General features: G+C 46.6%; 1 protein-coding gene across 2 annotated transcripts in view; it reads right to left on the reverse strand.

The window, feature by feature from the left end:
• Positions 1-6,475, reverse strand: part of USP24 (ubiquitin specific peptidase 24) — a 61,479-nt gene extending 55,004 nt beyond the window's left edge. For both annotated transcript variants that reach the window (XM_064719459.1, XM_064719458.1), the window contains exon 1: positions 5,998-6,475. In XM_064719459.1, the coding sequence (XP_064575529.1) occupies positions 5,998-6,303 (306 nt within the window). In that variant the 5' untranslated portion in view covers positions 6,304-6,475. The remainder of the gene's footprint in view (positions 1-5,997) is intronic.
• Positions 6,476-22,826: the final 16,351 nt, after the last annotated feature.

The raw sequence follows: 22,826 nt of genomic DNA on the forward strand, positions 1-22,826 counted from the left end.
TGATTTCCAGGGTGATGGTGTGATGTTACCAGGCAATACTCCCTGATGTACTTGCCTGCTTGTTCAAAGATAAACACAGTCCTGAGCATCACAGCAAAACAAAACAACCGAGGCTGTGTAAAAATAGCACTTGAATTAAAACCTCCATTTAACTTCAAAAATACAAGGAGCTTCTTTGCCCTTTTATGTTGCCATTACCACAGCATTCAGTGAAATCTGAGGCAGAGATTCACTACAACCACTTTTGGCAACGTATTTCGAAGTCTGATAAGTTGTAGGTGAGGGAGAGGTCATGGAAAGCACTGTTAGGAATGCCATTCATAAGGAAGCAAGGAAAACTCTCATCTTCCATGTGTTTTCACTATTGTCTGTGGATGTATTTAACAACTTACTCCATTTGTGTAACTACAAACAGCCAGAGTCGGAGTCAACACCATTATCCCTCCCAACCCTTGAGTTTTCATAAGCACAAAACCTCATGCTTGTTCCAAATAACTCAGAATAACTTAGTGTGATATCAGATAAACATCGTGCTTTTAAACAATAAAACAATGAATCACAAGCGCTTAACATTTCAGTACTTAAAATTAAGTCAATGCTTGTATCTCCATTTGCCAAAACACCAGGAATTAATAGAGAAGTGCTGCAGAACCACCACATAAAGTATTTACTGCAACATTTTAGTGACCAAAGGTCAGGCTCTGGGAAGGAAAATTAATTCAATAATGCTACTAAACACCCATCTATACTTCTGTTCTACTGATGTATAGTGAGACAGAAACCAGAACCGACAAAGCAGATGATTTTTACTGTGTCTAATGCCAAAATTGTGACTAACTGATAAAAAAAAATAAAATCTTTAAATGCCTCTCAAGATCGTTCTTGAAAAGCCAGAACTGTTGTAAACTAGTGGCAGGAAGATCAAGTGGCAAGAAACACTGGGAAGATTGGCTTTTAAAATTAATTTTTAATTTGGCCCCTGAAACATATATACCAAAGGCTGCTCCTACAGCAGCACAAATACGTGTTTTTTTCAAAATAAAAGCTTACAAAAGAAACAGGCACTTCCTCTTTGCCCTCCTCATACAAAGAGCTACTGTTCCTTAATCCAAAAGCAATCCAAATGATTTGCTGGAATTAACTTCTAACACTGGCTAATTTGTTTTTATTCTCATTCTTCCTCAGTATTTCACTTCCTTATTAAACAGCTGCCACAGAATAGCACTGTAAACTGGGAAGATGACCAAAAAATGCTTCCAGAGGACATTATACCAGAAACACTTCCTGCCCAGCTGAGAATTTGGCTGTACAGAGCTGTCTCCCACCTTCACTGACCCTGCAGGCATCACCTTCACCAATGAACCAGTAATTACAGAGTGCTCCTCTCAATCCAGCAATTACTCTAACGATCACATTACATGATAATGACTTTGTGAGTTATTCAAAACAAAGCTTACATTTAAAATTAACCAGCTGCATCTCTCAGTATCACCCCTACTTCCCTAATTTCACATAGCATCTCCTATTAGTCTGTGTTATATCAAGAATGAAACTCAGAGTGTTTTCTTTCAAATGCTTTCAAGGAAGTGTTAATGGAATCAGAATATAGAAAGAGGTTCCACACCAGGGCCACTCATTTTTGAAAACAGTGATGCTGAAAACCAGGAGTGCTAAAATACTAATTCCACTTGACATTCTGATGGCATCCAGCCAGGGACTCGATGCCAGAATCCACCACAGAGCTTTATTTGATTGCTTAATTGTTTTACAAGGCCAATTCGAAGACAAGCCACTCTGTAAAACTTCCACATGAGAATGCAAGAAATACTCACTTTTGCAAAGCTCAAGACTACTTACAAGAGAGAAGACTGACTTTAAATGTGCAGAATTGTAGCGTGAAATCCATCTCATTTGCTTGAAGGCTAAATACCTTCTTTGTCTTTAAATAAATACAGCTCTTTCCATTCAAAGATCAAAGAACTTCACAAGCCTAACGTCCATGGTTCTCCTTAATAAAGCACACCCCATTATCCTCATTTTACACATTAAAAGCTAAAGCACATCTGTGGCAGAACTGCTTTCAGTCCTGAGCTTTAATAATGAGGAGAGGTAGGGTTTGAACACCACAGTTCTGCAGCATGACTAGTGAGAATGTTCCTGGCACTGGCACTCACTACGGTTGCTGGCCTGTTTTTTTCACAAAATCTCTTCTCTTGCAGCCAAACAGCACCTTAAAAGCAACCTTGGACAAGTTTTATTATAAACCTTACCTAGTAAAATCTGGCATGTATGAGCTTTTGATCCAGTTCAACTAAAAAAACATAAATCACAAGAGCACATGCTGAAGGGGACAGGAATAGCCAGGGGGTAATATAATCTGTTCATCACAATTTAGCTAAAAGGTCATAGTAATGGCTCTCAGAAGCTGTTTTAAAAGCAAATTAAGGTTGTTTTAGTGAAGGTTATACAAACCATTGGTGTATGTTTAATATTTTCACCTGTCCCTGCCCACAATTTCAATCCTCACATTTGTTTAGCCTGCTCTTCTCCACCCCATTCCTCTCAAACTCATGGAAGCCAGCAATTGTGGCACTTGTGGCAATTCATGGACACACTGACAGACGTTGTCATCACACTCATTTATAGTCTTGTCTTAAATTATAAGGATTTAGCAGCAGTTGATAAAGCAGCTTATCTGTCAGTCAGATGAAGAGATGAGCACAGCATCCTTCACCCGCCTCCCTCGGCACAGAATCACACCGTGACAATCTGCATGCTGCCTGAGGAATAAACACAGAAACCCCACATTCCTGCCAAACTGCAAGATTTGCTTCTGTCAACAGACATAAACACAGAAGTTATGTCAAACACACCAAGTTGCCTCTTGGAAAAGCAGGTGACCTCAGTCTATCAAGTGTGGTTTGCTGCTACAAAGGGCAAAACTTCCAAGCAGCTGTAAACCTCAAGGTGAACTTCCCGTGGTTTTAGGAAGACTGCACAAATGAACTGAAGCCCCCAAGTTTGTCTGGCCTTTTCCTTTTGATGAGATAAGTGTGGTCATGTTACCAGCATCAATGCCAAAGACACACCACAGCTATTAACCCAAAACTGAAGCAATTGGGAAACACCAGCCTGCTGAAACAAAGGTTTTTAACCTCATGAAATTGAAATTTATGCACACCTTCACTCAAGCCTCATACAGAAAGAAAACACAGGGCACATGTTGGGCCAGCTCACAGCAGATATCTTGCTTCTGGGCCAGTTACTCCAAATTTAGGCTTCTTCAACACTTTCAGACAGCCCTGAAGACCAGCAGCCTGGACCACTGAAAAAAGAGTCACACTGATTTTTAAAACCCTATCTAAAGAAAACGTGTTTTAACTAGTATGATATGTATCTGGTTGCTGTGCTCCTCTCAAAGAAAACCACTAGACAAGCCTTTCTTTGATCCACATGAATGCTGAACAGATTCTAACATTATGTAATAGAGACCAAATAAGCATATGCAAACATAATGGATTCATTACTGATTAGGGAAAATGTAAAGTGTTTAATCATTCATAGACCTATTCTTATATGCATGCTAAAGTGTGCTCAGCCAAAAAAAGCACATAAATTCAAAGTACAGACCTGTTATACACGTTTTGAAGAATGACTGAAGCAATCTTGTTATTTTTAAATTATAAATCTAATCCTAACTTTTGTTCATGAAGCATTAGATTGGAACATTTTACTTGGGGAAAAATTTCTAAGAATTCTTCTCCTGTGATTTATCCTCTCTTTATCTCCTATTGCTGATATATAAAATCCAAAAATCTAACACACCACTTCCTCCCCACTGAATAAAAGTTAAAACTGGCATTATGAAGAGAAGGAAGAATACACACTTGAAGAGCTGTTAGAAAGAGAGATGATACTGAGAGGAAGAAAACCAGAAATAACATCTGAATTACCACAAGACAGCATGGGGTACAATATGTTTCACCATAATGTGTATGACTACAATGAATAATATAGCTGCTTCTGCAATGGCTTTCTCTACAGCTTCATATGCCATAAGCTTCTGCTGAATGGAAAACTACTGATTAACCTGATTAATTACTGATTAACCACTTAAAGAATAGCTGTATCTTATTAAATGTAATGCTAGATTACAGCTGACGAAATAAAAAACCCCAAGAACTGATGATATATCACTTTCCCCCTTTCATAAAATGTATGTCAAGAGCTGTTAAATTGTACTGCAGTGTTAGACAAATATGCACAGGCAACAATTCCAGTCTCAGGACTTTTATAGATGTAACTCTTTTATTACAAAAATACTGTTTTGCATACATGTGCAGGAGTTGACAGATGCTCATCTGCAAATGAATCCAATTACTAAACTGAGGCATGAATTTATATAAAATTTCATGCAGCAAGACACCTCAATCCTTCTGAAATGCCTGCTCTGTGCAGTGATTTACCTACAATGAAATGTTTTGACTTCCCTCCTGTGGGTTAAAAAGAACACAAGTCAGAGCAAACAAGAAGGTGAGTAGCATAGGAAACTATTATAAAGCATAAGTAAATTTAATCAGAAATACAGGATGAAATAATGGGGGGCGGGAGAATCCTCTGAGAGTTGTCAAAGTGCCGTTTGTAACGGGAACAAGAGCGGGAAAAAAAGCACTGCTCTGAAGTTTACACTGACAGCTTCACTTGAAATGTCACACTGACAAGCCAGGCTGTCCCAGCTCTAACCACATCCAACCCAAATGCCAACGAGAACTCTCGTTCACCCTCAATCCTCCACAGGGAAGGTTGGAAAGCGGTTCCCTGGCGCTTCAGCCAGGGAAGTCGAGGAGCAGCTCCGTTTCTGCACGGCACACGTGCCATGCCAGGGATCACCTTACTCCACAAGCACACATCAGCAGCTTAGAGCAGCTCAGGACCTAACCCAGTTAATTCAGGGAGCAGGATCACCTATCTTTATTCCGCAGGGCTGGACGTCAGCGTGCCGAGGCTACGGATACGGATGATCTGTGCAAGTGTAGTTACGCACCAGATACGCCCGTGGATTCCTCACGAATTTATTTATGGACACATACACATGCATGCACAGAAAGGGAGCACTTTTCTGGCACACAAAACCCTCAGGATACTCATCACTGGAAGCTGAGAGGGTACACGAGGTTCCCTGGTTTTATTCACGAGCTTAAGCATCTGCTCTTGAGCAGTTCTTGGGACAGAGGCTGTGCAAGGTGGCCCTTGGGTATCACACAGAGGGGCTTTCTGCTGTTCTCACCTCCAGGAGTCCCACAGTCTGGACGCTACTAATTAGCACTTTTCTTATGAGCACACTGTGAAATGAGCAGACCAGGAAGAGAAGATTTAAAGGAGAGCACTACAAGATTGTTCCAGACAGCAAGGAGAGCACCCTGAGTGTATCTGCTGGCTGAAGGGTGCAGAGTTCTGGAAGAGGATGGAAGACAGAAAGGAAAACAAGGAGGAAGGAGAGAACCTGGAAAAGGTTGACAGTCTCCAGCACTTCTATCTACATCACAGCCCTAAGTCATGAGTTAAAGCTCTGTTCTGAAAAAATATTTGACCTCACTGGGTTCCTATTTCAGAACTTACGCTCAGCTTACCCAAATAAAACTGTACGTAAAGCCATACCCACCCTGCGCTTTCCTTCACATTGTGCAAACACTTTAAAAAAAATAGACAGCCCTTAGTCACCGGAATTATGCAAGAAGGCACAAGAGGGGGAGCGAAAAGCAGAGCCCTACGGTAGCCACACATTCCTGGAATGCCAAGGAAAACCCTGGGTGCGCTTCACCTTGCAGCGATGGCAGGGAACGGGCTGGGGAGCGCCCGGGCGGGCGGAATGCGGGGCCGTGAGGAGCCCCGGGCCGCGGGAGTGGCGGAGGGTACCGGGCACCTCCCGCCAGCCCCACGCCCGGGCCGACCCCCGGGGGGCTCCCACCGCCCTGGGAGCGCCCGCCCGCAGCTCACCTCGGTCTCTACCACTTCGTGGTAGGCGGGCGGCGGGTCGAAGCCGCCCCCGCCGCCTCCGCCGTCCCCGTCGCCGCCGCGGGGGCCCTGCCCGCCGGCGGGGGAGCCGTGTCCGCCCGGCGGGCCCTGTCCGCTCTCCATGGGCTCATAGCCGCCGTAGTGGAGGCCGGGCCGCTCGTTGGTGAGCAGCGCCACGGCCTCGTTGATGTCGTTCTTGGCCAGGCGCAGGGCCTTGCGGATGGCGGCCGCGTCCGAGAAGCCCATGCAGAGCAGCGTGGTCATGTGCTGCTCCTCCTCGCTCTCCATGGCCGCGCCGGGGAGCGGGGCAGGGCAGGGGTAGGACGAGGAGGAGAAGGGAGGAGGAGGAGGAGGAGAAGGAAGAAGAGGAGGCCGGGGCCGGGGGGAAGCCCCGCGGACCGAGAGGCGCCGGGCTCAGGCGCTGCCCGCCCCGCGCGCCGCCATGTTGCCGGGAGCGCCGCTCCCCTCCCGCCGCCGCCGCCGCGGCGGCCGCCCCGCCCCGGCCCCGCCCCCCGCGCGCGCCCCGGCCCCGCCTCAGCCCCGCCCACGGCCCGGCCCGGAAGCGGCGGCGAAGCCGCGGTAGGGGAGCGCCCGCCGGGCCCGCGTCACGTGACCGGGGAGGATGGGGATGAATGGACCGGCGTGGGAAGGGGGCGTGGCCGAGGGGGCGCGTGAGGCGGGCGGCGTTGCGAGGGGACCGGGACCGGGACCGGGACGGGGACGGGGACCGGGGACGGAGATGAGAACGAGGATGAGGATGGGGACCGGGATGGGGACCGGGACCGGGATGGGGATGGGCACCGGGACGGAGACTGGGATGGGAACGGGAACGGGAGCGGAGATGGGAACCGGGACGACGATGTGGATCGGGACCGGGGGTTGGGGACTGGGACGAGGATGTGGACCAGGGTTAGGACCCGAGATAGGGATGGAGATGGGGACCGAGACGGCGGTCGGGATCAGGGCGGGGACCGGCGGCGGGACCTGGCGGTGTCTCACGGCCTGCCGGGGGTGGGCAGCCCGGCACAGCATACCAGGCCCGGCGCTGCCGCTGCCGGCGGTGCCGCCGGTGATGAGGGCTGCTGTCCGTGGGCAGCGCCGGTGCGGCACGGCCGGCGCGGTCACGGCAGAGCCCGAGGGGCCCAAGCGCAGCCGGGGGAGCCTGGGGGCCGGAGCGAGCGGCGGGGCCCGCGGGGCAGCCCTGCCCTGGGCTGAGGGAATGGGGTCGGTCCTGGGCCCAGCGAGCCCCCGGACCCTGCCGGCAGCTCCCGGCCCTGGAGGGACGGGTGGGAGTGCGGTAGAAGTGCTGGGAGGATGCTTCGGCTCCCGGTAGCACATCGTGGAGTTACAGGAATTACATTCTTGAAGTATATGATATTAGGAGGAAATTCAGCCCTGTGAGGGTGGGGAGGCCCTGGCAGAAGATGCCCGGAGAAGCTGTGGCTGCCCCATCCCTGGAATCGGCCGTGGTGGATGGGCCTTGGAGCAACCTGGGACAGTGGAAGGTGTCCCTGCCCATGGCAGAGGTTGGATCTAGATCATCCTTAAAGTACCTTCCAACACAAACCATTCTGTATACACACAATGAAGCAGAGTACAATCTCTGAAAATAAAATCTCGGAGTACAATCTCTGAAAATAAAAATTCTAGTGCCCAAAGCAGAGAGAAAGTTGTATGCATTCCTTAAACACACTTGGTGAGCTCTTGTACTGCATAGAAGTCAGCAGATCTGGATCTCCTGGCACTCTCCCAGGCTAAATTTATGACCTCACTGTAACAATGTATTTTCTGTGTCCAGAGAAGAGGAGGAAGGAGGAAACAGATAGAAGATTTGTCAAGATCAGTGCTGGTATCTGCATATAAACATTTGGGTTTGGAGGCTCATGTTTTCAGGCAAACTATTTTGTATTAGCAGCGACTGACTCTGGGGTTAGGAATCCAGAAACCCCTGTCAGATGTCTCAGATACAAATCACATTCAGCCTAAAGGAAAGTTTCAATTGTAGGGGACACAAACAGTATTTGGGTCTCTAACATGAACTTTCAGAGCTCGGTGTAGCTCTTTGAAAGAGACAAACTGATAGATCAGTTTTGGACTGGCAGATTTTGGATTAATTTTTAGATTGTAGTATGGCACCAGTGATCTCATTTTCCTTATTTACTTTCCTGAAAAGTAATCACAGCTCCTTCTTCTTGCTCAGTCCTCTGGCTTTTTTTCTCTAAGCTGGCATTCAGTGGAATGGAGATAATGTGTATATGACTCTCATCTTCACCTTCTAGATCTTAGGAAGGTCTTTTATTCAGGCTGATCTCCAGCTACAAAAGAAATTGTTATGGCTCGCTCTTGGCAGGCTTCAGAAAAACTCAAGCACTTCAAATGCATTCAGTTAATATGCAGAATATTGACTCACTGCTTACTCATGTGACTAACATTTAAATGACACTTTCTCATTTTTAAAGGGTATTATAAATGATGGTTTAATCCTCACAGCCTGATGAAGTCAGTTGGCATAATTTCTCCCTACTAATGCAAAAAAAGTTTGTAGGAAAAAGTAAGAAATTTATTAGATGCCATTATTGCTTTTAGAATTATTTCAAGGAAGTGCTCCTGTAAATTTGTTCTGAGTTAATTAATGAAAACTACACAAGTGATGGAGGAATTAATTGTAATCCCAAGGGGTAAAGGAAGAAGAGGATGCTTGGCCATTAAATTACTCATGCCCTGTAGTCCAGCTGTCCTGAGAGAAGTTTGGAGGTAATTTGAATTTATCAGTGGGTGAGAACAACACTTGGACACAGCAGCTCAACATAACTGACAGTGAGGGGTGCTGCTCCTCAAAGCATTTTATACAGGCTTCACTGACAGCACCTCTCTTGAGACTGCTTGAAGGACAAGCTCACACATTCCAGCTTAGTGAAGGAATGGGCACATCCTTTTCTAGACATTATTCAGCCTGGAAGTCCCAGTTTGCAAATGTTTTTGTATTGCCATGTCTAGAAAAGTTGCAGGGAGAAGCAGAGCAAACTTGTCTGAGAACAACGAAAGGGAACAGTGAGTGATTCTCTGTGGGGCACATCTCCCTAATCTTACATTTTGGATGGACAAGGCACTTGCTGTTTAGTGTAGCTGCCTGTTGGGGCAAAGGATATCTTTATGAAAAAGGAGTATCTGGGATCTTGCAGAACCAAATATTTGTATAGTATTGCAAAGCATTAATTTAGATTTTCTGAATGATGTTATCTTTCCTTCCTTCCTTCCTTGTATTCCTTGTCCCACCCAGTCTCTTCCAGTTTCCTGTTTCTAGTTTATTTATAGCTTAATGTAATAGGTGGATTTTAAACAAGTGCCTTGGGAACTAGATAGTGAAAATCTCCCTGAGTTATTGAAAATCACATTTCTTATATATAGATATTGATAAATTGTGTTTGGTTGCCTTTAGCAGAGAGGTTAAAAGTGTTAGTGTAGAGAAAAAATTAATAACCCTCCTCCAAGGTAGAGTTGCAATGGAGAAATAATAAAGTAGATGCACAGATGCTTTTGACTCTTCAGGTAGCTGTGCAGCCTCACTTCAAAACAGATTTTAGCAACCACAGGAAGTGTGTGAGTCTGTTCACAAGCACCAGCTGACAGATTCCTGCCATACACTTCTAGACTTGGTCTGTGGTAGGAAATTTTGCTGCCTTTTGTCCATCAAGAAAGGAGATTTGGGCTGGGGCAGCTGCCAAGGCTTTGCCTGCTGTCAGCAATGATTTGCACAGGGCAGCTTCCCGTGGTCTCAAGCTGGGACTCGTGCACACCAGTAATCATAATTACAATATTTAGCTCAAACTCAGTGCTTTTAAGATGGGTATCTAACATACCTTTTGGGGGATGGAGAGATACCATTAGCTCCTCAACATGTATTAATTTTTGCAACAGCTACAAACCATCGTGGGGCTGAAAGGGAAAGAAGGTGAACAGATCTGGTGGTGTTGCTGTGCCTCCTGCAGCAAGTCTGTCCCTGTTGTTATTCCAAAGGGAACAGGAGCTGAACCATGAGTGTTTTTGTGCAGCAGAAGCTGGGTACCCGCTGGCCTCCTGAATACAAAGATGAAGTTTCATACTGTGTCCCTTGAATGGAAACAGCATGACGTGAGCGTGGAAAGAGTGGAACAGTATGTTAAGGGAAACAGGACTGAAAGGAGAGAACAGCTGACTCCAGGGGCCGAGCAGATCTGCTCCCTCTGCTTCACTGGGTGGGTTTGTTTTCTGCTCAGAACATCTTGTGGGTCTTGCAGCACAGCTTCACAGCTCTGGGCTGGAAAATGAAACGACTGCAGGGAGGTTGTTCCTTCTTCCTGAAACAAGCTTCGCAGCCTGTGGGAAATGAAAGTTAAGGCTGAACTTCAAAACAAGCTGGAAGTACTCAGATGCAGAAGTGCAGAGTGAAGCCATTCAATAGAGTCAGATTTGGAACAGAGCCCTGAAAAAAACCTGCAGTTATGACTAATCCGTTTTTAATGTGTGTGGTTGTAGGTAAAATCACTTCTTTAAAAGATCATTTCTCTCCCTGTATTGGTTACGGCTCTTTACCGTCATTTTAGATAAATGATGTGTTGACATGTGAGCTCAGTTACAGATGGACTGCAAGGACAGAAGTGTTTCTGATGCTGGAGAGGCTCTGGCTGAGCTGCTGGTGAAGGGGAGAAATGATACAAACAGGATATTCAGCGTCAAGCTGCAGCAGCACCCTGAGAGACCCACCCAGGGGCAGGCACTTGAATGCTCACTCTCTCCTGCAGCCAAGTTCGCTGAGGAAACTTGACATAATAGTTGAGTGCAGAGCCCAGTTTGTGCAGGGATGAGCTCAGGCAGTGACATTTTAGAATTGAAAGGATCTGAAATGGAAACTTCTTGTTGCACTGCACAAGTCTGTGAGGCACCACAGAGTTTTACAGGGTGGCTTTTGGGTGCTTTTGTTTTGTGCTGAGTTGTCCCAGCCTCACTTGCAGGTCCCCTTGCAGGGATCCCTCAATGCTGTCACAGAGCCAGTGAGGTTAACACACTGCTGTAGGGGACCTGTGACACTGTGAATGTCCTGGCTGTTGTGATACCAGCCCAACACTTACAGGCTTTGCAGTGTTATGATCAGTAAAGCTGTGAATAGGAGCAGGAAATCACTGCAAACACACATTGACTGTGGTGGGGAACAGCACAGAAACTGTAAACAGCTAGAAAACAGCACAGCAAATCCAACTGAGATGGGATATACTCAGTCTCCCTCAGTCTGGCTAAGGGTGTGTGGTGTGGTGACAGAGCCTGTAGTGACACGTGGTGTGTGTGTGTGTATCTGATAGCAGTTGGTGTTTCCTGGTGTGCACTGGAACATGGTGCAATGTAATAGAGCAAAAGGGAACTCCTTGCTGGCTTCTTGCCCTCTGCAGATTCCTTCTGAATTAGGTGCTGACCTTTAAAGCAAGACCTGCTTCTTCAGTTTCTCATTGTTTAAATTCTGCACTGCAGCTTGAGAAACAAGTCTGTGAAGCTGAAAGATTTTTTTTTAAAGCTCCAGTTAGTGAAACACATAATAGGTTGGAAGGAGTCTGAGGGAGAGAATCACCAAATGGAAACCATTTTACAGATCTGGCGCCTTTTATTTTTTATTTTACTCCATTCCAGAGCAGTATGGGCCTGTGTGGTGCTGCCCTTAAATCAGCACCAAAAAGAAGATTGATATTAAAGGCTGGTACCTAGCCCTCTCCTGCTGTTAAAGGGCACTTCTGATCAAAATACCACCTTGTTTGCCCTCAGTGATTTGGAAACCCAAAGTTGTGCTCCTGCTGCCAGGGTTTTGTACTAGAACACTGCAGCTGCTTGGCACCAGCAGGAGTTTGGAGGTGAGAAAGGTGAAACCCATTATCCTGACTGAAAATCTGGAGGTATTTATGCAGAGGGGCTGCGATGGAAGAACCTCTTTCCCTCCTGGAATGTTTTTAACATTACCATTGCTTCGACTGCGTTTTCACAGGATTTCTCCATTTCTCATTCAGGCAGATTCTGACATTTCATGCAGATTATGAAGTGCTGGCCGAAGGGCAGCTGGAACTCAGGTCTGGATGGGAGGCAGCAGCTGCCCCGTGCCAGCCAGAGGCCTCAACACAGAGCTTCAGGACCTGCAGGTGGGACTTGCATCAAACCTGAATATTTTTGCTTCCATCACAAGACTTAATTTTTCAGAAGCACGAAGAGGTTCTTCAAGGCTGTGAGAGCCTAAAGCCTTGGATTTCTCCTGCCTCTTCTGCCTGCTGGCACGCACAGCCCTGTTGTCCCATTTACAAGGCATTGATGTGTCAGTGACTCATTCCCAGGCTCGCTATCTGCACCAGCAAGGTGCTCCGGGGCTGAGTCGCACCCATGTATCAGCCCTGTTACTGTACCCTGTTATCAGCTACTCCTTCCACTCCTGGGGTGCTCCCGGCCTTTGATCTGTTCCCGAACTGCAGCAACAGCTTTTCTTGTTTTTTTTTTAATGCTTCATTACACCGGCCCTCCCCAAATGCTGCAATCTCTGCTGCCTGCGCGCTGCTCTCACAAGTACATCCAGGCTTTTTCTTGAGAGCATGAAATAAAACTCTTATTACCCTCAGCCTTCAATCATGGTGGAAATCACTTTGCCTCAAGATGGCAATTTCCATCAGACACTACATAGCACTGTAATGATATGGTTAATTATTCCCTTGCTTCTCCCTGCTGCATTTAGCTGCTGCTTTTAAAAACTTATGGAGCAGAGGCTGTTTACTTCATCCTTACAGCACCTGGTGCTGTGGGCCCTGACCAGTCCGTAAATCCTAATGTTACTGAGCACTCCTGAATCCTGTCTTCCAGCAGAAGTCCCTTTTTGCTGGCCAGGCTGGATCTAGTTTAATTTGAGGCTGATTCTGTCAAAGCTAGAGACCCAAGTGGAAAGAAAGGTGCTCTGTGTGCTGAAGGACTGAAAGAGCTTTCTGTGTTTTACAGTTGATTTTTTTTGAGAGTGGCGAATGGGCAAAGGCAGAGACACACAATAATTTAAAATGTATTTGCTTAAAATCAGCTAAATTCATAGTAATTGTGGAAGAAACCAGTAGCAACACCTGAGCTGGTTCTGCTGGAGATGGTTCTGCAGGTTCTGCTTATCAGATGACCTTGCTGGCTTGTAGGATTTGGGGCAGAAACTCCAGCATAACAAGCACATTCCTCAGAGATCCTTCTGAGCAGCCAGCTCCTGCTGATGTGGTTGCAGATCAGTGATCCACCAAAACTCGTTCTGTCCCTGCACTCTGGGGTGGGCCTTGGCTGTGCTGTGGGGTGGAGGACAGACAGATGGACAGACAGGAGTGTGGCTGCACTAGCTCATGCACAGGGAGGGCTGTGGCTGCATCTCTTTGTTCTTCTGCTCAGGGGTCCAGCCAAGTGGCCCAGCCCTGATCTGCAGCACATCCCAAACTCGAGTCCTGCCTGTGGTGTGCTGGTCCTGGGGTGATTTCAGTGATGAATCCTCTCCTTCCACTGCCCAGGCTGGGCTTGTTCTGTTTGTGCCTTGAAAAACCTCTCCTCCCCCCATGCTGTGAGCTGTGCCAAACTGTTTGGCAAGTGAGAAGCTGTGCCTGCTGCGTGGGCAGGAGAAGGGCCAGAAAATGTGTGAGATGTGGGGGAGCATGAGGCCAGGACCTGAGGTGTCATTTGTGGGCTCAGTTCAGGACTTGCCCAGCCTGTTTCACAGACTTGTGACTACTGATCCTTGACTATGTTTCAGGCCTGGCCTACAGTCACTAATTGTCAGTGTCCTGGGGCTTCTCCCAGGTTTTAATTGTCCCTATTAATGTGGTGGATGTGGGAAGAGAGGTCATGCTGGAGAAAGGTGGCAGTGTTTTTGCTGCTGCCATTGTCATTGTCTGGGCAGCCTTAAAGCTGCTTATTGGCATGTGCCCTCCTGTGAAATGTGTAGGTGAGCTATTTATAAATGTGCAGAGAGATTCCACACCTCTAGCTTGTGCTGTGATTTAAGAGTAATCCTCACCAGGAGGGGAGAATCTGTCCAGCACTGCAAAGGAGGTTAGGGGCAGAGCTGGAAATAATCCACCCCTTGTGAGCCTCAGGGTTGCCTATGGGATGGGGGGATTTCTGGGGGCAGGTGAGGAAATGGAGAAGCAGTATGTTATTTCCACACTAGCTCTGTGTGTTCCAGTGTGATCTCCCATCTCCAGGGCAGAGAGAAGCACTTTTCCTGCTGCACAGCCCCCTCTCCTGTTCTCTGCTCTTCTGCACAGCAAGTGCGCTCAGCTCTCTCCTGGGCTGCATCCAACCTTAGCCTTCACTCACTTCTGCTTTTCCTTTCTGGAGCAGATTCTGCCTGGTTTTCAGGAGGGAATGGCCCTTTTCCTGGAGCAGTCCAGTCACAGGCATGCAGGAGTTAGTGTCTGTACTTCTCAAAAATTCTTCTGACAGCAGGTACAGCCATTTGCTTCCATTATTTCTGCAAGCTGCAAATGACCTCACCTTTTAAAGCATGCATTTGCCTGAAGAGCAAGATTAATGTAGCAGGATTGTTAGTGCATCTGATTGTCTTCTACCTTTCCACATGAAGACTTGTTGGTGACTAATAACAGAGAAGCTTCTCAGCCTGTCCTGAGTGGGAACATGATTCTTCTTCCTGTTGTTTGTGATGTTTGTGGTGTTGATAAACTTGTTTGGAAATATCTTGCATTCAGCTTAAGGATGCTGATTAATGTTATTTCCAGAAAAAAATTGCTTTCATACCTGTTATGAAGTTTCCCTGTTAACATCAGTTTGATGTGAAACTTTAGTAAACTCAGGAGCTTCCAATTCAGAGTATTCTGTTATTTTCTGTAACTCAGGGGAATTATCCACCTTTGAGGCCTGCACCTCAAAATGCTCAGGTGGGAACACACAGACAGGGGTGCATCCCAACAGCTGTAAGAAGGTTAATGTGATGTGACTGTGCTCAGGAAATGAGATTTTTTTCCCTGAGAGCTCCTGGGCTGCTGGCTGGATCTGCAGGACACACTGCCCTCCCTTGGCCGTGGATGGGCTGTGGATCTGGGCTGGGGAACCTGCCTTTCCTGAGCATCCCTGGGCTGGGGAAACTGCCTTTCCTGAGCATCCCTAAGGAACCTGCCTTTCCTGAGCATCCCTGGGCCCAGGGAAGGTCACTGGAACTTGCTTTGTGCTGTGATTTATAAACTCAGAGGTGCAGACTTTGTAGGTGATTCCAACATTCTCTCCAGGAGTTCGTGGCAAGATTTATGAGAAGCTTCAGCACTGTGTGAAGTCAACTGTGAGAAAAATAGCTTAGGAGTGATTTTATCATTCTGTGCTAGAAAGTGATGTAAGAAACCACAGAAATCTGCGAGGCTGATTCTTGAGCATGCAATGGGAGACTTTCATCTGGTTTCACTTGTAAATGAGAGTTTTATGTAAATGTTAGAAAATCATAATTATGACATAGACTTTTCAGAGAATTTGTACTTCCAGATGTAATGGAGATGTGGGAGCAATCTGGAAACAGAGAATTGTTTGAAAGAGACGTCTCTGACTTCACCCCTTTTGAGGTTTTGCTCACTCAGAGCCTGTCCCTGGTGCAGTGATCCAGTGTCAGGCTGAGCTCTGCACTGCTCCATACAGGTATTCTAACAACTGGGATGTAATGGTGCCACATTTTTCCATTTTTGCTACATGTTGTTCTTCTTCCTGCCCTTGTGTGGGTTATGTTGTCCTGGCAGAGACTGACATTAACACTGACCTCATTAACATTCTTTATTTCTGTTTTAGATAACTGAAATTTCACATTACAGCAAGATGGAGGTGAGGGGGAGGAAAAGTCAGCTGTTTTCCAGTATGATTGTGTTCTTATGTTTTGTCTCTTATCAAAAGAATTACTGTCAGCAAGAAAACTCTCTGTGCCTTAGAAGTGCATGTACTCACAGCACATACCCAAGGAGGAGCAGGAGCTGGAAACAGGCAGTGCTGGGGTCACAGTGTCTCAGAACAGCCACTGGTTGATGGATATCTCCATATTCACATGGAGCCAGAGGGCTGGTTCTAAACAAATAAAAAATAACAAAACTGTGATCCCAAATATCTCATCTCTCTTGCCTGCCTTGCTCATGGGGTCAGGTCCAACCACAGTGCACACAATTCTAATTCTACAGGTGGGCCTGAAGTGCTTTATTTTCTTTTGTGGTAATCTTGGGGGTTTGGTAGGTTCAGAGAGACACTGGGTTAATATGGAACTGGTTACCTGACCCACTCTTGTTGTCCTGTTTCAGCTACACCACAGAATTAGGTGTGAACACCTGTGCTGGCTGACAGGGCTCATGTGGCACTCGCCTCCATGGTGCTGGGGAACACGGGGCACTCACACTGGTGACACCCTTCACACATGGGTTTGGGGAGCAGGGGAGACACCCATGTCCCTTTCTGGAGTCTGCCTTTTCCTCTGGCAGCCTGCAGGTTCTCTTAAACCAGGACCTACACCTGGCAGTCTCGGCCTGTGGACCACCAGAAATCAGATTATTCCAAATCTCCTTGGTATCTTTTTAGTGATTGACAATTTCTGAGGTCAGGCCTTTGAATCTTTTTATTTAAAACTGTAATGAAAAGGAAAAACATTCAAAGAGGTGTGAGGGTTCTTCTTTTTCTTTTTTCTTTTTCTTTTTCTTTTTCTTTTTCTTTTTCTTTTTCTTTTTCTTTTTCTTTTTCTTTTTCTTTTTCTTTTTCTTTTTCTTTTTCTTTTTCTTTTTCTTTTTCTTTTTCTTTTTTTCTTTTTTTTCCTTTTTTTTTTTTCTTTTTTTTTTTTTTCCTTTTTCCTTTTCTTTTCTTTTTCCTTTTTCCTTTTTTCCTTTTCCTTTTCCTTTTCCTTTCTTTTCCTTTTCCTTTTCCTTTTCCTTTTCCTTTTCCTTTTCCTTTTCCTTTCTTTCCTTTCTTTTCCTTTTCTTTTCTTTTTTCTTTTATTTTCTTTTATTTTTATTTTTTTTTATTTTATTTTATTTTATTTTATTTTATTTTATTTTATTTTATTTTATTTTATTTTATTTTATTTTATTTTATTTTATTTTATTTTATTTTATTTTATTTTATTTTATCCTTTTTCCCAGTCCCACGAGGCAGGATTTGAAGCCAGCCTGGGGTTGCTGCTGTCAGGGGACACTGTGTCAGCCTCCCTGCAGTGGATGGGCTTGTGCATCTCCAGCTGTGGTTGCCAGCCTGGACAAGCCCCAGGTGACCTCGGGCAAGTCCACACAATTTGATTCGCAGTTCTCACGCCTCAGCTCGACCAAACCCATACCCTGACCTTGTAGCTGCGGGCAAGATCAAAATTCCTTAGCAGCGGTTGTTTGTTCACTCCCATGAGTCAGCGATGGGGAGATAAGGGAAGGTGCGCTCCCGGTCGGAGCCCTGCCACCGCGGCTGCTGTGGCTGCTGCCACCAGAGGACACTCTTGGATAGCCCATGGATCCTTCCCGGCAGGAAAGCATCGCTTCCCCCTCATGCTGGTCTCAGCTTCACCATCCTGCACTCTGCCTGCTGAGCGCTCTGTCCTTGGCACTGCTCGCCCTGGCTCTGCTCCCTCTGGAGCTGTTCCCTGCAGCCCCCGCCATCCATTTTCCCCGGGCAGTTTTATCGCCCAAGGTCACCGTGTTGCCGTGTGTGGTGCTCTGCTCTGTCTCTGTCCCCAGGGGCAGGTAGCCAAGTCCCCAATTTGCTGGGAGTGTGTCAAGGAGCTGCTCGGAGCTGCAGCGCTTGGCACGCCCGGGACCAAGAGACATAACCCAGACACAACCTGCCCTGAAGCTTGGAAGCACTCAGAGCAGAGATTTGGGTATGGGCCTGTTTAGGAGATTAGGTTCAGTCTGGGTTCAGACCACTCCTGTTAAAAAAAAAAACCCAAACTCCTATAATTCTATTCCCTGTAATAAGCATGAAGTGTAAGGTTCATTGCTTTTGAAGTTAGTGCCTTAATGGTTTGTGCAATAAGACTGACATGTCCTTACTTGCTTGAAATAAATAATAATAAAAAAGAGGTGTCAGATTGCTTTTTCAGATGGAAAGAGGCATTCCTTAAGCAGCCTGAGCAGGTGGGTATGTGAGTGCTGTGGTTCTCTTCCTTCTGAGAAAAGCAGGTTGGGTAATTTGTGTGTTCTAGGGCTCCTCTCAGGGAAGGTCACTTAGGGAGGGCAGCATCCATTGCTGCTGGGAAGAGTTTTGTCTCAGCATCCCATCCCAAGGAGAGCAGTTTGTCTGTGCTGGCTCTCATACAGGCAGCCCTGGGGTGAAGGGAATGGAGGAGAGCCTGTGATCCCTGTCTGGTCACTCATGGTGGCAAAAATGGATTTTGTTGCTTACAAAGGCAGGGCTTCCTTAGGTCCAAAGTCAAATGGACAAAACTACTCCGGAGTCTCTACAGTTAAACATGTGGTTGGAACTTTGCTTGGGACCTGCCCCTGGCTGCAGCCACTTCTGGCCTTTAGAGTCACCTAGCAAAGTGATGGAGCATTGTCCCCACTCCAGGCAGCACAGAGACCTCATTCTGAGTGTAGAACTGCTTGGTCTGTAAGAAGTTTTGGGATTATTATAACTTTGGAAAAGATGTTCCTTTTTTTCTAGGATACCCCAAGGCATGAGATATCTCCTGATCTGCATTTTTGCCTGAAGATCAGGACAGTGTTGTCGTCATCCACTGTTCTGTCTTTCACTGCTAACACACTGGTTTAGAGGAAATATAATTCTGTATCTCTGCTCATGTCACTTGGCATAGTTGCCTTGAATTGAGACTTTAGTCCACCTGGGAATCTGGTCCATCTTGTACACACAGGGCTTTGCTTTATGTTGTGGTGTTTCTCCAAACACCTTTGCCAAGTACAAATATTGCACCAGAGAGAAAATCCATAGCTGTGCTTTGGTGAGAACCAGCATGCTGAAGAACTCCATGCCTTGTGCCTAGACCAACAGGGCTTCAAGCACCTCTGGGAAGTGTTTTTAGGTGTCAGTTTCCTTTCTGTTTCCTTTCTCTTCAGAAAGTGCCCACAACCCTTACTCTAGGAGAATATCAGCTCATGATTGCTTTTATACTTGAAGTGTTTTAAAAAAAGGAAGGTGATTTTAGAAATGAAGAGTAAAAATGGCCTGGCAGTCAAGTGATGTTTGGGGATGGATGTGGTGTAGGCAGTGTTCCCTATTTGCCAGCAGTATGTCAGGAGGAGGGAGGCAGCAATCTCTGTTAATTATGCTTATGGTGAGCAGCCAGTGCTTCAGCAGGGACTGACTGTGCTGATCATGATTGATTGGAATTCCAGAGAAGGCTCAAACTCAGTGTGTCTTCTCAAAGTATGCTGAGATGATGATAACAATTCATTAAAGTTTTATATTCTTTATGGTGCTTTCTCCCTTGTGACAGTAGAAGCATTTCTGTAATCCAGAGCACGTTGGGTAATTCCTAGAACATTTCTTTCCTAAAGAGTGTTTTTACTCAGAAAACTGTTTCAAGTCACTGGGAGTGAAACTTTCCTGCAAAGCCCCAGATTTCATATGCATGTGGCCACCTGGAAATTGATGGGAAGAAAAGAAAGGTGCTGAAACCCCTAAGAGAAGCCCCCCTGCTTCCCTGCATCCCACATTGCATCCTGAAGTGGCCAAGGTGCTTGGCAGGGCCTCCTGGCTCTCACAGACACACTGAAGGGTCTCCATGTCTCTGAGGTTTAGGCCATGTGTTGGAAAGGCAGTTTCCTCCTGCAGTTAAAGAAGAAATGGATATGATGACATGAGAGTGTCTGCTCTGAGGATAAACTTCTCTGGAGAGTTTTCTTGGAGTTAGAAACCATGCTGTGGAAGACAGGCTGTTTTTCAAAGTAATGTTTTTTTCTCTGAATTGACCTTTTGCAGATATCTTTGTAAACATGTGCAATGTACAGAGAAGGAGAGACCAGGGCCTCATGGCTGGGATCTGGGGCAGAGGAGCAGGAGGACACCAGGGATCTGCTTTCACGGAGATTTGGTAACAGATCCTGCCTTTCAGGATGATTCCCACAGTGTGGCATCAGCATCTCTGTGACAGGGCCCCAGCAGAGCAGCTCTGGCAGTAAGATGTGATTTAAATTATTTAGGGTGTTGTCATGTGATCACAACTGATTGAGTTCCTGTGGCTTCACAAGTTGCCATCTGTTATCATCCCCATTATGAATTATGCATTAGCCTAAATCAAGGCTTAAACCAGAGGAGTTCAAACAGAGTCCTCACACAGAGATACCGTAAAACTGTCTTTAGGGTTTTAGTAGTGGATCCAAATCCCTGCAGCCACACGAGGGATCATGCTGGTTTGGTATCAGCTCTCTCTGCTGGTTCAGACCATCCAGGAAGGCTCTCTTGTTAGTGGTGGGATTTATGCTGGGCCAGGTGTCACCTGCCTCCTTTGTGATGCAGGCCCATAAAACTGCTCAAAAGTTTTGTTTGTGTTCTGGCTAAGTGGGCAGAAATGAGACCACAGTCCCACAGCAGAGCCCCAAAGATCTCAGGATTGTGTGATGGGGAGCTGCTGCTGAAGGCACAGTGGCCACATCCCAGATTGTTGGCTGGCTGGATGTGGGGCTTTGGGAAGCTGCTGGCTTTGGAAGGGCCACGGGCCCTCCTGTAAAACCTGCCAGTTTATGCATGTGTGGGGTGAAAGTGGCCATTGGTGGCAAAACACTTCAAGACCAACTCAGGCGCTCATCAGAGTCCTCTGGCCTGGAGGTGTCCTGATCTGAAAATTCCTCCAGAGCATTCCTGCTCCTCAAGCTGGTCTGCAGTGCACCACGGAGTCAGTGCCCTTTTCCTGTTAAGGAGAGGTGCCTCAAGCCTCTCCAGCTCGTGTGTGGGCTCCTCTCTCTTAGCCCAGAGTGTTGGTGCTGCTCCAAAGCTCTGGGAGCTGCTGCTGTGAAATCTTTCCCTTTTGGTTGTGTATCTTATATTGGATCTCATTTAGGGCCTGCTGTGCTTCCAAGGGTGTGATGGATTCCCTGATGTCCCATCCTCTCCCAAGCCACATTTAGAGGCCAGGATTTCTCTGTCCAACACAAGGCAGCCCAGAGTGATGGGGCAGGCTTGGCTCTCCCTGCAGCCCTGGGGCATGCTGGATTCATCCACATCTGCTGGGCAGCAGATTGGGTCAGTGACCTTGTTCTGATGCACAGGCAGGCAGTTTATTCCCATCCATTTGAGATCCTATAAAATAAACAGTTCTCTTTGTGGGAACAGGCACCAGAGATTACTGCAGCTAAATCAAGACTTGCTTGGCGAGTGTGTGGGGTAGGGAACGCAGAAAATTCATGGCATCCCCAGAAGCCAAGAGCTTTCACACAGAATTGTGAGGCTGTCCTAGGGAGGACCACGGGGATCTGTGAGCCAAGCAGGATGGATAGGCAGGCAATGGATGTCTCCTGGCATTAGCAGTGGTTGCAATGATAATTTCTGCTTGGATTTTTGGGTCATAAATCTGTTTGTGTCTGCAAGGACGCTTTCAGTGGCTCCAGCTTTATCCTAGTGTTGGGAGCTATTTTTCTACGGCTGGAGGGTGCTTGTTCCATCAGCTGGCACCAGGGCTGACTCTGGCTCCTGGTTTCTGCCCTTGGATATCTGAGGGCAAAAATCCTTTGGCTTCAGAGGGAGTTGCTCACACAACGTCCCTGCTAGAAATAGAACTGTGTCCCTCCTCTTTAAAGCAGGGCCAGATTCTCTGTCTGCATCTCGATGTGTAAAGCCTTTCCCCTGGGAGGGAGCCAGCCTTCTTTTTTCTCCCAAATTCACAAGTGTCCACACCTCTTGCAGTTTTACAGGGGGCTGAACAGTCTCTTCAACAGGAATTTGGAGTATTTCTTAACCTCTTTTGGAAAGAGGGTGGTGGTTAGGACAACAATAGTGCCAGTGTCGAGGTTTTTGTGAACTGAGTTGGTGATACCAGAGATCTTTTCTCACATTTTGTCCCTGTGACTTTGCAGTTTGGAAGTGAAAGGAAGAATGGTGAAGCTCTGGGTGCTGGGACCACAACGTGTCAGGAAAAAATGAGTAAGAAAGCAAAGGAGAAAGAGCTGGGATTTAGTGTGGACCACCAAGATGGGAGAAAAGTGAGACAAATTTTTGGACTAAGACTTAAATTGCTCCAAACCACAGGGTGCTGTGCCTGAGGGAGACAGGGAGGGAATGGTTATGCAATTTCACCCTCAATCATGCAGAGGCAAAGTGCTGGACAAAGGGATTGCCTTAGATATATTGCAGTTGGAGCCTGGTAGAGCATTTGAGATGGGGTCTTGCAAGATCTTGCCCTCCCTCCGAGGTTGTTTGGCTTGTTTTGAATAGGAACTCAGTCCTGGGGATTAGCAGAAATGACAAATGATACATGGCTCTGGCCATGCAGATTTTCTACCAATGTGACTGATGAAAGTTTTTGATTCATCCATTTCACTGAGGGCTCCTCCTGTGCATTAACAAAGCAGTAAAGAGCATTTTAATGACAGTTCTAGGTGCGATGTTTTTCAAACATTACTGAGTACCTTGTAGTGAGGCATGGCAGAAACCAGGAGGTTTGGTCATTTTGGTGGGAAAGTGATGGAATGCTAGAGGAGGAAAAGTAGTTTTTCTGTGTGAGAGAAACATCTGAAAGCAAAATTCTTTAGGAAGGAGGAGCCCTTAAAGCTTTAGGGTGAGAGACAGCAAAGTGAGCCCTTGGGTGTGTGTGACAGACTGACAGCAAGATAAGTGGAGCCAGGCTATTGGGCTGGACTGGGACTGGGAAAAGCGGC

This window comes from Zonotrichia leucophrys, chromosome 8 (assembly GCF_028769735.1).
Source record: "Zonotrichia leucophrys gambelii isolate GWCS_2022_RI chromosome 8, RI_Zleu_2.0, whole genome shotgun sequence".
Lineage (NCBI taxonomy): Eukaryota > Metazoa > Chordata > Aves > Passeriformes > Passerellidae > Zonotrichia > Zonotrichia leucophrys.